General features: G+C 43.1%; 1 protein-coding gene across 1 annotated transcript; it reads right to left on the reverse strand.

Moving 5' to 3' along the window:
- Positions 1-15778: 15778 nt before the first annotated feature.
- Positions 15779-16792, reverse strand: Neurod6 (neuronal differentiation 6). Its single transcript, XM_027939713.2, has one exon. The coding sequence runs from the start codon at positions 16790-16792 to the stop codon at positions 15779-15781; it is 1014 nt and encodes a 337-aa protein (XP_027795514.1).
- Positions 16793-18115: the final 1323 nt, after the last annotated feature.

Below are 18115 nucleotides of genomic sequence, written 5' to 3' on the forward strand. Positions count from 1 at the left end.
AGCTCCAATCCTCCCTGACTAGACCTGCTGGGCTAGTCTGAACATGATTCAATAGAGTGACCAGAAACCTAAAATTGAAGCCATATGGAAACTTACTGTGCATATTAAATTGTGTGTAGCAGTGTTAACAGCATCTTGATTTGTGGCTGCAAGTAATAAATGAATTATATTAATTTTGTAGCTGCAAGCTAATTTCTCCAGAATTACTTTTTAATAACCAGCATCATGTTCACTGGTAAGATTTAAATACATTTAGGAACAAATTTGTAGACTTTTAAGTAATGCCAGATTATCATTTTGAAAGCTTAAGAGTTCATTTGCTATTTCCCCTAACACCAAAATTGGAGACAGGAAACTCTTGCTCAGACTGAGGAACTCGGTTGATAAACAATTGGGTGTGTTGTTATCCACAGTCAGCATCCCAGCACAGTCAGGTGGAACTGAATTGTGTCAAGAATTTGTTTCCTGTTCCTTTCTAGGTGATTTATCTTTATCATATAACTTAGCATCTTCTCTCCCCTGCTGGGCTCAAACTAATCGTGCTTTAATGTCAGTGCAAAATTTTGAGCATTATGGTTGATTCTCTTAAGTGAGCTAATTCAGGTTGGAGGTGAAGTGTGTGAGTTCCAGAGGTGACTCACTTGGATGCAATATTTGTACCACTGTTTACTAACCACACAGCTCTGGGCTAGGTTTTGTGCCCCAACTTCCTGATAGGGCTAATAACAGTATATACCCAACATGTTGGGAAGATTAAATGAGATTGTATATATGAAGATTTTAGACATGGTACTATGATTTAGATGTGTGTTTTTTTTTTTTCCCCAGTGGCTCATGTGTTGGGAGTGTGGTCCTCACTCAAAGTGCCCATGTTGGAAGGTGAGACCTTTAAGAGGTGAAGCCTAGGGAGAGGTCATTAAGTCCAGCGGTATGCCCTAAGAAGGGATAGTGGGACTCCAGTTTCTTTCTTTTTTTCTGTTTGCCTTATGATCATTTCTTTTTTCATGCATTTCATGACAACAGGTGCACACCAGATTTTCAACCTCTGAAACTGAGGAAAAAAAGAAAATAGCCTCTTTTCTTTATAAGTATCCTACCTCAGGTACTTCATTATAGTAATAAAAAAGAGACTAACACAGGGTCTTCTTTGGAGAAGACTCTTTACATGGGGCAAACGATAATTCTCTGAGGAACCAAGTTTCATGAAGTGATTATGATGTTGTTAGTCTGTAGACTGAAGTTGGATTCTAGATCTACCATTTATTGACGCTTGGAAAAATTATTTCATTGCTCGAAGACTGATTTTCTGTCTGCAAAATGAAATTCTTATACCAAACCCATCTCTCTGCATTGTTGGAAGAAATACATGAGGTAAAGTTTGAAGAAGTCCATATAGTGACAGTCATAAATAGCTTTAATATTTATTCATTAATATTCATTTTCATTTTTTTCCATGGGAAGTAAACTTACCTCTCTGTTAGTTCTCACTTAGGTCAAATGGCCCATGTCCCCTGTCTTTACAAGTTCTATGTCAAAAGGAAACCCTAACAACAGTGGTGTGAAAAATTATTCGGAAGATAAAAGAAAAAAATTCACAGCTATCATGGTGTTCATATATGAATTTGAAAAAATATATCCAGAAATCAAAGACCTGGTACCATCACTCATCTTGGTCCATTTTTCATGGCTATGAAGAGATACCTGAGATGGAGTCATTCATTAAGGGAAGAGATTTATCCAGCTCACAGTTCTGGACACTGGAAGTCCAGGTTTGGATGGCCATCTCTGATGAGATGACATCGTGCTGTGTGTCGTGATAGGATGGAAGGGAGGAAGGGCACGTGGGAGCAGAGGGAAGAGGCTATCGTGAGGGCTGGGCTTGCTTTAGAACAGCCCACGCTTGGGGAACTAATCCAATTCCTAAAGAGCAGCAGCTATTCCTCTTGACAACCCAGTCACCTCTTAAATGTCCTACCTGCCAGCCACCACCACAGTGGCAATCAAGTTTCAATGTGAGTTTTGGAGGGACCAACAATTTTCAAATCATAGCATCACTTAGAGCACAGCTCCTACAGTAATTCTGGGAGGAACCTCAAACACAGAGAGCTTCTGTATACTGTGAAGAGGACCTTTATTCAGAAACCCTGAGAATCCGGCTCTCTTCTAACTCCTCTTTCTTTCTCAGGCCCTGCACTCTGAGATCATTAAACCCCGGTCTACAACTGCAGCCCAGACCTCTCTTTGGACCTCTGGACACAGAGAGCTGCCGTTCAGCGACCTATTATTTAACCCAGCCTGGAATTTCCACAGGCACTTAATCTAAACAAGATAAGAAACAAAGTCCTCATAACTTTCTGACCCTAAACCTGCCACGTTTGAGCTGCAAATGTCTAACTATTATTCCACCTTTCTTCTCCTCCTCTATTTCCAGATTCAGGCTGAGGTACTATTGTCTCTCTGCACTTACCCCCCCCCCCCCCCCACCCCATAAGCCTCTCTTGTCCTTTCCATCGTCTTTCATTGAAGCTATTTCCTAACTGCTCCCCTAGGTTCTGGTTGTGGCTCTCACTTTGCCAAGTCTGCTGGTGTATTCTGTGCATGAAATCCTGACTCTGTGGGCCTGTGAGGCATCCCCAGGCACCTCTTAGGTGAATCCCTCCATTTCTCCAAACTGCTGCCTTATACTGAACTTGAAAATTCTTGAAAGTGATCTTCCCTTCCTTTTCCAAGGTCAACATTTCTGCCTGAAACTCCCTGTTAGAGTCTTAGAGGGGACTCTAAGACTCTAACAGGGAGTTTGAAGCCAGTTGCTTAATAAGATAAGAAACAAGGCAGGTGGAAGTCAAAGACTGATCGATAAAGTTGAGGTCTGAGACTGTCCCTTACAGTGTGAGCTAAGTGTGCTGGCCCACTCAACTCTGGAATTGAAGAGCCCATTCCACATAATCGCGGAGGATCCTGGGCTCTCCGTAGGCCTCCCACCATTCCTTAACTTGAAACTCTTGGGCACACATAGGAGCAGCGTGACTGGAAATAAGGAAGAGCTTAGCCCAATTTTTTTCCAATATCTTTCAATCAAAGATACAAAGGGAGGCTGGGAAATGTCGCATAGCCGACTGGAAGGAAATAATAGGAAAAATAACAGAAGTGACCTTCCTACATAGGCCCACCTGTGACATGTCCCTGACCCTCTGTGGCTCAGCGTAAGTGTCTATTCCTCCATGTAACTTCTCTCCTGGCCCAACAATGACCTGGGGGTTGATCAGATAATACCTCTGCTGGTGTCCCCTCCATTAAAGCTGCAATGGTGTGAATGTGTGTGTCTCTCTACGATGCATGTTGAAATCTAATCTCCAATGTGCCGTTATTAAGAGTTGGGGCCTTTAGGAGATAAATAGGTCATAAATACTTAATGCAATTAAGGCCTTTAGAAAAGAGGCTTCAGGCACATCAATGTTGACAGCAGCTCAATTCACAATAACTAAACTATGGAACCATCCTTGGTGCCCTTCAACAGATGAATGGATAAAGAAAATGTGATACATATACACAATGTAATATTACTCAGCCTGAAAGAAGAATGAAATTATGGCATTTGCAGGTAAATGGATAGAGATGGAGAATATCATGCCAAATGAAATAAGCCAATCCCCCCAAACCAAAGGCCACATGTTTCCTCTGATATGTGGATGCTAATTCACAATAAGGAGGTGGGGTAGGGAAAAATAGAGGTACTTTGGATTAGGCAAAGGGGAGTGAAGGGAGGGCAGGGTGTGTGGGGTAGGAAGGATACTATTCTGAACAGGACATTATTACCCTATGTGCATAAATGATTACATGTCTGGTGTGATTCTACAACATGTACAACCAGAAGAATGAGAAATTATACTCCATTTATGTATGATATGTCAAAGTGCCTTCTACTGTCATGTATAACTAATTAGAACAAATAAAAAAAAGAAAAGAGGCTTCAGGGCTAGGGTGCAGCTCAGTGGCAGAGTGTGTGCTTAGCATAGTCAAGGCCCTAGCTTCAAGCCCCAGCACCCATAATAAAAAGAAGTTTTCACACAGTATTAAGTTCTTTTGTGTCACCCCCCCCACACACTACACACACACACACACACTCTTTCCTGTGAGGACACAGCATCATCTTGGAAGCATCCAGTGGCCCTCACCAGAAGTTCAGTGCCAGTGCCTTGACCTTAGACTTCTCAGCCTTAAGAGCTATAAGAAATAAATTTTTGTTCCTTATAAATTACCCAGCCTGTGGTATTTTGTCATAGTAGCACAAATGAGTTAAGACAAAATTCTTTGGTTTACTAATTTTTTTTTAATGTCTGTCTCGCTCCTGTCTTGTACTCCCTATCCCTGGAGCGTATAAGTTTTATATTTCCTTTTTTGTGTGGGGGGTGTACCAGGGACTGAACTAAGGGGAACTTGACCACTGAGTCACATCCCCAACCCTATTTTGTGTTTTATTTAGAGACAGGGTCTCACTGAGTTGCTTAGCTAGCACCTTGCCTTTGCTGAGGCTGGCTCTGAACTTGTGATCCTCCTGCCTCAGCCTCCTGAGCTACTGGGATTACAGGCGTGCACCGCAGTGCCCAGCTATTTTTCTCATGTTTAGATTCACCATACCCAATGCAGTGTCTGAAAATTGTAGATACGTATTTGTTGAATGAAGGGGTGCTCTTTTGGTCTTGATTAGTCAGGCTCCACAGAGCAAGGACTCCATCTGTCCTGCTCACGGGTGAGTCTGCCCTCTCCCCATACCTGTGCAGCAGCAGGTGCAGAATTTGGGGAACAGTGTGCCCACAGGTGAAAGAACATGGGCATCCTCACTGTATAGATACTTCACAAGCACAGGAGTTGGCCTCCGCCTCCTCCTTCCCTGTTTCTTCATGCCCGAAGCAGAGGAGTGCTGATCAGAAGAGAGACTCAAAATAACTGTTGGATGAAGGACCAGTTCCTTTCATGGACTCCTGCACGTTTCTCCTCTCTGTTCAGAGAGAGGACGGAAAGACCAAGACCCATTACTTTGAAGACAAATGGGACACATGAAGAAACTGCTAAAGCATTACTCTACAATTTTTTTTTTGGTAAGAAAGTTGACCTTCCTCTTTCTAGCCAGAGTCATAGTTAATTGAAATATGTGTCTATATAGCCCTGAACTGTCCACCTGGAAAGTGAGCATATTTTTTTTTTTTTGCTCCAAAATTCAGTTCCCCAGAAGGTGCTAGCCAGTCTGTATTCCTACTAAATTCTTTTATAATTTTTTTTCTTTGTTCCTTTTGTTATACATGACAATAGAATGTATTTTGACATATTATACATACATGGAGTATAACTTCCTATTCTGTGGTTGTACACGATGTGGAGTTACACTGGTCGGGTATTCATATATGAACATAGGAAAGTTACATCCGATTCATTCTGCTATCTTTCCCATTCCCCCCCCCCCCCACCGCCTCTTCCTCTGTTGCCCCTTGTCCAAACAGATGAAGCTCCACTCCCTACACACACACCTATTGTGAGTCAGTATCTGCATATCAGAGAGAACATTTGGCCTTTGGTTTTGGGGGATTGGCTTATTTCACTTACAATGATAGCCTCCAGTTCTATCCATTTACTGGCAAAGGTCACTCTTCTTTAAAGCTCAGTAATATTCCATTGTGTATATGTACCACATGCTAAATTATTATTATTTTTTACATGTTTTTATGCCTTTATTTTATTTCTTCATTTTTATGCAGTGCCGACGAACCCAGTGCCTTGCATATCTAGCATTGAGCCACAACCACAGCCCCTAAATTATTTTTAATGTGACATGGGATCCTTTTGCATAGTCACCTAATGGGGACTGAAGTGTTTCTGTTTGCAATTCTCTATATGCAATAAAGAATAAAATTTTTTAAATTCACTGGAGGGGAGCTTGTAGAACATATGAGCAGCACTTCCATTACAAGTACACGAGCTTAGTTGCTGGTCTGTGGTCCATGAAAGGGTCGGCGTGGAATGTTCGCAGGGTTGCAGCGCATCTGGATTTCTCCCTCACAAACAAGGAGTGACAGTCCCAGCCCATGATCCTCTGGGATGCCCCTGTTGGCTCAAGTCCCGTCTCACACAAACACATAAAGATCTCTCATGACTAATTCACTTCACTTATATTATGAAGAAATCATGGAGTGTTCCGGAAGCGGGATTTGAGAGCCGGTACTTTTGAAAATTGAACCTGGAAGAACGCCAACGCCATTGAGGGTCACTGCTCTCTAGCTTCAGATCCCAGGGTCTTTGACATGTACGTTCAGTTATTGACAGGGACACTGGCTGCCCAGAGGTTGGAAGGAAAACCAGCTGTGTGTCTCAGCACCTCACACCCATGGCAGCACGGACGGCCACTGATGCTCCTTGAGACACTTGCATTCCTCCTCCTCCTCCTGTTCTTCCCAACATCTGCATCAAACTATGTCACCAAGAGCTGAAAGTCCCCAAGATTTGATGTCTGGTGTTGCATATCTCCTTTCACTCACCTTCATCTGTCGCCCAGAGACTGTGTTCAATATTTGGTGCTATCGTTTGGATACAAAATGTTCCCCCCAAAGACCCCTGGGTTCAAGCTTGGTCCCCAATCTCTAGCACTGTTGGGGGGTGGAATCTTTAAGAGCTGGGGAATAGTGGGAGGTGTTAGGTCATTGAGGGTGTGCTCTTGCAGGGGATTGTGGGACCCCGGTCTCTTCCTCTCTTTTTGTTTCATTTTCTGGCCATGAGGTGAGCAGCTTCGCTCTGACATATTGCCACAAGGCCAAAGCCACAGGACCAACTGGTCTCAGACTGAAAACTCCAAAACTGTGAGCCAAAAGGAACCTTTTTTCTTCAGGAGTTCATTTTTTAAAAAAAAATTTTTTTTTTTAGTTGTAGTTGGACACAATGCCTTTATTTTATTTATTGTTATGTGAAGCTGAGGTTGGAACCCAGCGCCTCGCACGTGCTAGGTGAGTGCTCTACAACCCCAGCCCCATGAGTTCATTTACCTCAGGTATTTGTTACAATAACAGGAAGATGACTAACACTTGAGCCATGTGGAATCCATCTAGTGCTGGCATTCCAGGCATGTACATGGACCGCATAACGAAGGAACTGTATGATTCAGGAGGTGGAGGTGGATCCTGAGAACTGGTGTTCCAAAAACAGATCTCTGGGTGATTTTGCTGCCCAAGAAAACTTGGGAATCCTAATGAGCCCAGGACTTGTTTGGATTCCTGCAGGCTATGCTGAAGGGTCCTCCTAAACTTTTTTGATTTTTTTTTTTTTGATGTTATTCTTCTTACTTTAGGCTTCAATGCAAGCTCTCTGAATTTACTAGATCCTCCTTGCTGGAGAGGAGGATCCAGTAAGTTCGTTACCATCTCTCCCCAGAGTTCTTACATCTAGTACTGCCCTTTTCAAACCATAGAGAGAAGTAAGAAATAAAGACTCCGACTCAGTACCTGAAAGGGTCCTGCTTCTTTGCAAAAGTCATCTCTGGAAACTGGCGGAAACTGATCCTATAGGGAATTCTCCCAAGAATTCTCACCTTTCTGGTGTGATAGAGTGTGACAGAAGTTACAATGCACTTCAGAAATAGAAGTGCAGCAGGCACTGATCTCTCGGGTCTTTTTGTACAATTATTCCACTACAGGTATCTTCTAGATCAGTGGTTTTCCAACTTTTTTGACATTTGACATCATACTACTCTGTGTGTGTGTGTGTGTGTGTGTGTGTGTGTGTGTGTGAGTTTCTGAACTAGTTTCAGATGAACTAGTGCTAATACTACAGGGAAGAGACTCTAAAATATACCGATCTCATCCACTAGACTAAAACTGTCTGAAAACATGCTATCTGTATCTAATCCATGCTTTGAAAATTATTGCCACTCATATTGTTCAGATTCAGCAGGAGCCCATAAGCGAGTATCCCATCAGTACTAGCAGTAGGGACTGGTCTCATGGAAGGCTTTCTTACTTTAAATCTGGATGCAAGCTAAGTACTTTTCACAAGTGATTTCATTTAATCTTCACAAAATCCCTGTGACATATGTGTCATTCTTCTCACTTTAAAGGTGATAAATCCGAAACTTACTGTGGTTGCTCAGCGTCAACTGTTGTTGGATGTGAAAAGTTCATGCTGCTTTGCCTTTGAATTGAGATTATTTGCTAATAAAACCAGAGTTTATATCCCTAATTATAATCAATGAATCAAGAGTTTAACAAGTGCATGCACTGTGGAGACAAAGGGAGGAGGAAACAGTGACCTTGCTCTCCAGGAGCATTTGATAGAGTTAGATCTCTAAGTTAAATAGCAATATCTGACCTAAACAAGATTTTACGTATCACCTGATTTAGGCAGTAAAATTTTAGTTGATAATGCTGGGGCTGTGGCTTCTTACAAGCCACAGAGACCTGGGGGCTTCATGTAGGAGGTGGCCTAGATGCACATGTAAATTGAGAAATTGGAAAAGAGAAGGGAGAATTTCTTGCACAGGTGGTATTGGGCAGGACAGGAAGCGGACAGATGCCGTGAACAGGTTCGACCTCAGGGGCATGTTCCTGCAGAACAGAGGTTGTCTAGCCTTGTTCCTCAGAGACCACAGATGCTAGGCATTAGTTGGGGGCATCTTAGTTCCTGGTTCTCCACATCTGTTTTCACTGTGATCAGAAACATTTTCATGCATACACTAACCCCTAAGACACTGTCTGAACAAAGTGTATCGTTGCTTTAGAAAGAGTAGGCAAAAGCTATTGATTATTGATATGGGAGACTCCACATGCCTTTGGTGCCAATTGAGGGGTTGTGAAATATTGCCTGAGGGTGTAAGTCTAAGGACGCAGCTTTGTCCAAGTGTGATGTTATGCTACATATTTTTTTGGTTTTGTTTTTATCCATGCTTCTTGCCTCAACTTCCTCTCCAAGCAGGCCATAGCAACATGAGCTTCTCTTCCCCAGAGTGGGTCACAGAAACTCTAATCCCCTCTGCCTTTCTGTCTTGGAACTGGCCATGAAGAATTCTCTGACCTACTCTAAGATCCTCCTGGTTCCTGAGGGTTCCTTCCTGTACCCGGGAGGCAAGAGACCTATATGGGGAGGCCAAGAAGGGACTGAACAGATAGGCCTTATTGGGTTTCCTCCCCCAGTCTGTTAGCATTAGGTCGTGTCCCTTTTATCCAATATGGACATAGTCATCCATGGCCCAATCAGGCCTGTGTAATGAAGTCTCCACAGAAACCAAAAGGACAGGGCTCGGGAGCTTCTGGAGAGCCGAACATGTGGGGGTTCCTGGAGGGTGGTATGCCCTTCTCCCATACCTTGTCCTATGTATCTCTCTAGCTGTACCCTTTGTGATATCCTTTCTAATAAATCAGTAAACACGAGTCCTCTGAGACCTGTGAGCCACTCTAGCAAATTAATTGATCCAAAGAGGGGTTTTGGGAATCCTGATTGATAGCTGGTTGGTCAGAAGCACAGGTAAACATAACCTGGGGCTTGTGAATGGCTTCAGAAGTGGGGTAGGGGCAGTCTTGAGGACTGAGCCTTCAATCTGATGTTATCACAGGAAAATAGAGGACAACCAGCCAGTGTCCACTGTAGAATTGCTGGCTAGCTTGCTTACCCTCACACCTTTTAGGATCACAGAAACTTTCTGTTTCTGATTATGGTATAGGGAGAGATGGAAAAACAGACACTTTATTCTTTCTTTCGACACGACAGCAAAGTCCGTTAGTTCTGTGCCTATGGGCAAGTGACACAACTGTGCTGATTCCCAGTTTCTGATCAAATAAGGATCATAAGAATTATTACCTTATGATGATGCTCTTAGGACTAATTAGGGTGACTATATGCAAAGCATTTTGTACATTCTGAAATATTGTATAATATGAGCAACTGTTTTTCATTTTAATACAGAGGATTTAGATGGATGAAAAATTAAGATGCACTTTATAATTTATCAGATAGAAAATGAGAAGCATAAAAGGTGTTACTCCAAGGGATTGTTGCATTAGGGTCTTTTAGGAAGATTAATTTAGCATTGGGAAATGGGTGGAACAGCAGAAATGAGCTTGGAAACCAGTGCATTGGTCTCTGTGTGAAATGACAAGGGGAAACCAATAGGTCCTGAGACTAACTTGAAAAGGGATGACCAGGCCAGGCGCAGTGGTGCATTCCCATAATCCTAGTGACTTGGGAAGCTGAGGCAGGAGGATTGCAAGTTCAAAGCCAGCCTCAGCAACTCAGTGAGACCCGTCTTAAAATAAAACATAAAAAGGGGTTGAGGATGTGGCCCTATGGTTAAGTGATCAGGGTTTAATCCCCAGTACAAGAAAGAAAAAGAGAAAAATATAGGGGATGGCCAGAAAGAGAAAGCAGTGGGAGAAATACCTAACATCAAGTGCTATTCACATTTCCAGTCTCATTGACTCAAAGAAGAGTTTTCTCACAAGGAACTGAAGGAATGTTCTGGAAAGGACTAGTAGGAGGTCGTGACATTTTGGAGAAGGATTTATTATAGACATGATTGAGTTTAGGGGGGACAGTGGGATATCCAAGTGGTTTAATAAATAGCTCTGATAGTCTGGCAGAAGGAGTAGAGAGGTGAGGAGAAATAAGGTCTCGTGTCCGTGGAGAAATGCTCAGCGGGCTGAGTGTTGAAGAGAGGAGTAGGAGGAGGAAGATCTAACCAAGTGTTAGGAGACCCTCAATAGCTTGGGAGGGCAGTGCAGCCAGAGAGGGAGCAGAGAGAGTCAGGACTGAAGAACAGTCATTGGACTTTAGAACTTGTTACCTCTGATGATCTTTATTTTACCAGAAATTGAGAACCAACAAAGTTGGTTGAGACTTGCAGTCTCATTGAGGTGGAAGGACCTCAAGAGGTTGCTCAAAAAGTAGAGGCACCCTGTGTCAGGTATTTATTACACAACTCAGGTAGGAAGAAAAAAAGAATAAGAGGCTAGATGGGGTTTTAGGATGAAAGGGCAGGCCACAGACTTTCCTTTCCCTTGCCGCAGGTATGCAGCTGCTTAAGGGAAGAACTTGAATTTTGCCGGAAATTTGAGTTTTTCTGAGAGCCTGGGAATGAGAAATAAGGTAACCATAGGAGAGGGAGGATACCCCAGACACGGATAGGGAGTATCAGATGGAGTGAGGCCAGCTGGCAAGGTTGGGAGGTCAGGAAGCAGGCTGCAGTAGCTCCCTGAGTGCAGGATGAGGCTGCACTTGAACTGTCCCTAACCTGGCTCCCTGGGGTGGCTGAGCATCATCCTGGGAGCAAGTGGACTGGGTATGGAAGCAAGAGACCCTTATGGTCAGCAACTCGAACACTCTGCCTGAGTAAACAGGTCTTTCCTAATAGGAAAGAGACTCAGAGCTAGGTGATGAGAAGGAGAGGGAAAGGAAGAGGGAGGGAGGGAGGGAGGGAGGGAGGGAGAGAGAGAGAGAGATATCAATGAGAGCAAAAGACCCAAAGGGCCATGGGCTTGGAATTGAAGGTGGTCGGTATCTATCATATCAACCTCACAGTGTTTCAGGGGAGGAAAACATGGGCAACTTGGGCATGGAAAGAGAGACAGAGAAAAGTAGCAAGGAAGGGTAGATGATGAAACCCTCTTCTTTCATACGTTCAGAACACAGGGCAAGAGGCCCAGGGCTGTGCATTTGAGGGAAGAGAAGGCCTGGATCTAAAGGTAAACCTTAGAATCCACAAGTTGGGGGAGCCGAAGAGACAATTTGATAACACAAGTGTATGTGATCCAACGGGAAAGAGTAGAAGCAGGGAGAGTGCATTGGGGGGGGGGGGAGTAGAAGGTTCCAGAAAAGAAGGAAGGAACTGGGTAAAATGGCAGAGTTAAAAGGCATTTCCTCCTTCTTTCTTATTGACAGGAGCTGATTTTATTCCTGGTGGCAAAATACTCTGTTGAAAAGAACACATTTCCAGTTTCTCTTAAGTCTAGAAGTAGCCAGTGAAATCTCAATAGAAATCATTCCATAGGACCCCCATGGCATCTAAGCTTGTGGGTGGGATACCCTCTTGCCACCTTCTTTTCTTCTTCTTCATTGGAATGGCCAGAACTCCAGCAGCCATCTTGGGCCATGATGTGACTTTGAGAATGGAAGTCCCATGAGAAGGAGCATGACATAAAAAAGTAGAAGGGACCTCAGCCTCTGGTGCCCCTGGGATGGCCATACCAGTCCTACCTCCCGCAACAAGGGAGAAACACATGTCTGTGTGCCTGGGAATAACTGGTGAAAGGAAAAAGGACAAGCTGATAAAGGACAAACTCCAAGAAGGTAAATATAGATGCATAACAGTTCAGCTCAAGATGAGCTGCCTAATCAATTTGAAATATAATAATCACTAAAAGAGTTCAGATGAAGGGGAAATCTTTCTTGTTTAGAAGTGAGGAAAGCATGACACGGGGAAAAGAAGGATTTCCACCCAAACCTGACACCAAGCCTTCCTGATTTTAAATGCACTGTTATGCTATCCTATTTTCCTTCTATCGGAGTGATATCTTAAAAAGTACAATTTTGCAGCGTGTGGGATCTGTGATACTGGTGGATGAATGAACTGCTCACGATTTCTCAAGATTGCGGTTAACAGGGAGCAGAGAGAGAGAGACCTGTTGAGGAAGAAAACTGACACATGGCCATTGATGACATCTGAAGGGGACTGGCTGGGTGCTTCCCCTGCCAGGGCTCATCAGGGACATCTGAAGGATAAGGGATGTGTGAGCCACAAGGACTGGCCTAACACCCTTCTCACACATGCTTTTTTTTTTTTTTTTAAATATATATATATATATATATATATATATATATATATATATATATATATATATCGTTTTATTTGTTCTTTTTAGCTATACATGGCAATAGAGTGTATTTTGACATATTATACATACACAGAGTATATATATACTTATTATAATTAGGATCCTATTCTTGGGGTTGTACTTGATGCTCACACATACTTAATACCAGCAGCAGCAGTCTATGAAAGACTGAGCATACATTGGATTTGTGCATCCAAATTATGGAAGAACCCTCCCATTTCTGGGTCTGCATCTGAACCCCACTCTTATTTGAGTTTTGTTTTTTTTTTTTTTTTCTTTTTTCACTCAGCGAGGGGATCAGAGGCTTCTGTGAATTTGCTTCTTCCCATTTCAGCCAGCTGCTTCTCTTCTTAGCTCTCCCACTTGCCAGAAGGGAGACGGGAGAATAATCTTCTGTTGAAATCTCTCCTTCCAACACGAATTTGTGACCCTGGAAAGACTGCGGTTTTCAAAAGCCTTCTGAACCGAGATTCTGAGCAGGTGCAGCGCTGTTCTCAGTTAGGCAGCTGGTCACCTTGCAGCCGGGATAGGGGAGACCACACCTTTTCTTCCAGGGACTTAAAAGGCATATCTTGGGGTCCAGGGGGGAGCCAGATTCTTTTATTTCCCTGCGCTTCCTCACTTTCTTGTTGTCTTGTTTGCTCAGTTGGGGCGCACAATGACCAGGCTCTAAGTGTCTGAAGGTTCTTAAAGAGGCCCGGGAATCCTGGACACAATCCCAGGGAGAGCAGGTTTTGTGCGCATATGGGAGGAAGCAAGCGCGAGTCACTTCTGTGCCGAGACAGACAGAGGGGACAGAAGGATCTCTACCTTGGGCAGACTTCTCTCCACCCCGGGAGGACACAATTTCTCTTCTTACCCCCTTGCCCTCCTGGGATTTGACTGAACAGGTGCTCACACACCGGCTTAGACAGGAGTTCTCACCACCCACCGAGTTCCCGGCCAGCAGCTGCTTGGCCTCTTCGCCACTCTGTGTGGCCGCTGAATGCACGGAAGGCCCGGAGACTCGAAAAATAGGGGAGCTGAGGGACAGGGCGACGCCGCCCTCTGGAGACTGGGGCGCAGGCCTCCGGGGCGCACCAAGTTCCACCAGCTTGGGAGGGACAGGACAGGGTCAGTTCTTGGCCGCACTTGGACAAGTTAGAGCTGCTACCTCCGCGTCCCACTTTGCGTTAGACAGGGAGGGTAAAAGGGCGATGGTTGATGCGGAGCTGGATCTGGAGTCCCGCGCTGCTGTGCGCTTGCCAGCACCGCCCGCGGAGCAGCCCTTTTTCTGACCCCCAGAAGGTCTGCAGGGAGGCGGCCCCCGGGTCCGCAGGGCTCCCACTGCGGGCGGGACACGGGCAGTGCAGCTTGTGCCCCACCCCCGACCTCCGCGGGGGCGCGATGCCACCTGCATCCTCTCTGTGCGCTGCCCGCCAGGCCCTGTCGGGCCTGCGCTGGCTCAGGCGGTGCCCGCGGGGCGCACCACGAGCAGCGTTAGCGGTCTCACCCCAGACCCGTGCCGTGCAGCCACCACTGCACCATTTCCTGCTGCCCTGGCCAGCCTGAGCAGCTGTCCACTCTCCTCTGCGAGGCAAACCTGCTCCAGAGGGCGTCTTGAGAGAGGTCATGGACACCTTGCCTTTTATTCCAGAAGCGACTCAATCCTGCTTTATGAGGGTTAGCTCCCCAGACGCTATTAAACTAAGTTTTAGGTGGCCTTTTGTGAGAAAACTTTTAATCACACAGAATTTAACTTCTAATCGGCCAGACGTTTAAACCGTGTGGAGTAAAACCTTTCGTTTTTAACATCCACTCTGGTGTTTGCTGGAAATTTGCCACCGAATTTAGGCTCAAGTTGAAGGTTACCAGGATTTATCATTGTTTCCCCAGGATGTTTAACCCTCATGGGCTCCTTTTTCTTTCATTTAAGATACTTAAAAAAAAAAAAAAATTCTTCTAAGCGCTTTGGCCGTTTAGTTTAAGAAATTTGTTTTAGCTCATATGATTTTGTAATCCAGAAATATTTCTGAAATGGGGAGGGGGTTATTGGAGACAGAAGGCAGCTGTGTACCAGGAAATAATAAGTATCATGCAAAAATATCACAGCTAATCGATGTCCTTTAGGAGTGGAAATATCTATGTTTAATTGCTTTAAAAATGTAGGGTGGAAAACACAATTATACACTGTGATAACAAACCTGTACAGATAATTTCTGAACAATACAAAACAAGTGCTGAAAATCTGTTTTCTTTATGATTGAAATAAATTGTTCCCAAACTGTGATAACCACCTACCCAAATATCACATGAGCTAATGCTTGAAGAGAAATAGTCACCAATTGAAGCATTTAGATTTATCTTAATAAACAGAAAATTGCATAGCTTTTTATATTGTTGTACATCCTTAAATGCATCTTCCAATATCACTGCTTAGCATAGTGATAGTCTTGTTATTTTAAAATTTCAATTTTCAGAGATACATAAGATAAATTTCCCAATAATTATAAACACATCATTTTACTCATCTGATTTTAATAACATGCATTTTTATAATTACTGTACAACCGAAATAGACATTGATTTATGCTGTGTGCATGTCTTTATTCAACAGTATATTCTTAGACACCTTGTTCAAACAAATGAAGTGAATTTCAAAAAAAAAAAACAAAAAAAAAAAACCAAGGGAAAAAAAAATCCTGCCAGTAGAAACAGAATCACAGTGCCTTACAGACAAAAGGAAAGGAAAAGAAGTTCTCATAGGAAAAGAGATTTATTATTACATAGAAAATTCTCACAATAGTTGAAACACACTTCAGAAACTAGTAAACACCTTAGATAGAGTTGTGCCAATTACTCAAGCCCATAAGCATCTGCTTTGTCTTAATTAGACGGGGGAGGTGAATGACCACTGTTTATTTTCATTTTCCTCATTAATTATGAAAAACTGCATTTAATTCATCTTGCATGGTGAGAGATTGGCTGCGCAGATGTAAGTCGTAAGGGAAGTGGCTGTCGGTGGGCAACCTGAACATGGCACCCTGCCCAAGGGGACCCCTGGGTGGCACTGCACAGTAATGCATGCCGTAATTGTAATTTTTGCCATAGTCCAAGGTTTCTTCTTGCTTCAGGGAAAATATCCCATTATAGTTAATTGGGGGAGGACTTAAGGGACCTTCAAACTGAGGGCTGGCACACTCAGGGGAAGTACTTTCATAGAAGGATTCATACGCACTGCAATAATTGTAGGGTTTCATGGACTTGGAATTATCAAGAGTCCCATGCCCTGGGGGAGTGGCGAGCTCAGGGCTGTGGTAGGGTGGGTAGAAGGTGGAGTAGGGCGACCTGGTGTGATGTGCAGCCTCCCCACCCTGACCCATCAGGAAACTCCTGGCGTTGAGCTGCAAGCAGCCTGCCACCAAGTTTGTAGTTGGCTGGGAAAGACCTTTGCATAAGTTTTGGACGAACGTGAGCAGATCTGGTCTCTTGCCGATTCTCAGAATTTCAGAAAGTGCCCAGATGTAGTTTTTGGCCAGTCGTAAAGTTTCTATTTTGGACAGTTTTTGGGTTTTAGAATAGCAGGGGACCACTTTTCGTAAATTGTCCAGAGCGTCGTTGAGGCCATGCATCCTGTTCCTCTCCCGAGCGTTAGCTTCCTGTCTCCTGAACTTGACCCTTTCCAGTCGGAGCTTGGTGGTCTTTTTTTTCCTAAGACCCCTCCTTCTGGGCAGCCCGTTTTCATCCTCCTCTTCTCTGTCTTCCTCCTCTTCTTCTTTCTCAGTTTCTTCTCCAGGGGCCCTTTTGATGCTCTTTCCTCGAAGGACAATTTGTTTGGAAAAGCTTTCTGGTTTCTTAATTTGCTTCTGGTCCTCGCATTCTCTAGAAAACTTTCTGCACATCTGGGATTCTGGCATTACAACAGACTCATCAAACGGTAGTGTTAACATGGTTCTCTAATCTTAAATTACCTGAAAAAATGCCAGCACAATATTTAAAGCGTTTTCATTTTTAAAGTTTATACACTTAAAACACATTTGAGTACAATCAGAATACTACAAGAACACATGAAAAAGACTGATTCCAGGGCTAATTTTTTGGCTTGAAATAAAATTTTTGAGTTTGTGCAGACTAGTAATTATAAGAACATTGATGCATGCAATGGGATTAATTTATACAGGTAAATTATCAAAAGAAAATAAAATTGCAAGCATTTATTATAATCCCACCACCATCTCCATTTCTCTTTGATTTGAAACTGGATTTTAATACATGGGAAGGGATTGTGCAATTCAAGCAAATGCAAAACATGATATAGCAATGCAGAATTTCATTAATTCCAATTCCCCTGAGAACAAAATAGAACAGAAACCAGTTTATAAAATGAAAAGTGCCATTTCTCCATCAGCTGACAAATTTGTGGGGATTTTTAGGGGAAAAAAATCCCTAACTTTATTTACTGTTCTCATCCAACTGTGAATTTAGATTAATGGTTATTAGAATATACAGATTTAAAGAAAACATTAATAAGATCAGTTTTAAAACTATTTTTTTTCTGATCAGTTAAGAATTATGTAAAAGCACTCTTTTCCCAGCCTTCAAAAAGAAAAAGGGATTAGGCTAATTTGGAAAAAAAAAAACTCTACAAATAAATGAAAAAATAAAATATCATTGGCAATTTTCTAAATCAAAGAAAATGTTGAGACCCCTCTTACATTTAAGATTTTCTCAAATGTAATAGTCTGTTTACTGCTGTTCAAATCACCCTGGACAAAAAAACACTCTCGCAGTGTTTTTGTTCTACGAGCCACAGAAGTCTCCCTCTAGCTAATATCTGACGGGAACGGTCCAAGGATTCTGACTGCAATTCTGCACGTGTGTTCAGAATCCCAAATGAAAGGGGAAAATAATTTGTGTTTCAAATGCATTTTTGGTTTTTGTTGGGTGAAGCAGAAAGTATTTTTCATCGAAAGTCTTCAAACAGGCACACTAAAACAGAGACTTTTCCATGTAACAACCTCCAGCCCTCTCAGCACACACACACACACACACACAAACACACACACATACACACACACAAACTCTCAGTAATGTCCACATACTTGCAGTGTTACATAATAGCAGTGAAAGTATGTGATAATTACATCACAAGAATGAAATATGATAAGAAGTTATAGATGGCAAAGATCATACAAATACTCTAAGACAGTGATACTGTATCTTTAAATACTTGCATGCAAAGCCAGCATCAATTGAAGTATATCTTTATTTAT

The sequence above is a fragment of the Marmota flaviventris genome, chromosome 1, assembly GCF_047511675.1.
Source record: "Marmota flaviventris isolate mMarFla1 chromosome 1, mMarFla1.hap1, whole genome shotgun sequence".
NCBI lineage: Eukaryota > Metazoa > Chordata > Mammalia > Rodentia > Sciuridae > Marmota > Marmota flaviventris.

Excerpts from the sequence above, each read along its gene's own strand:
- Neurod6 (XM_027939713.2), bottom strand. The coding sequence starts at position 16,792 with ATGTTAACACTACCGTTTGATGAGTCTGTTGTAATGCCAGAATCCCAG.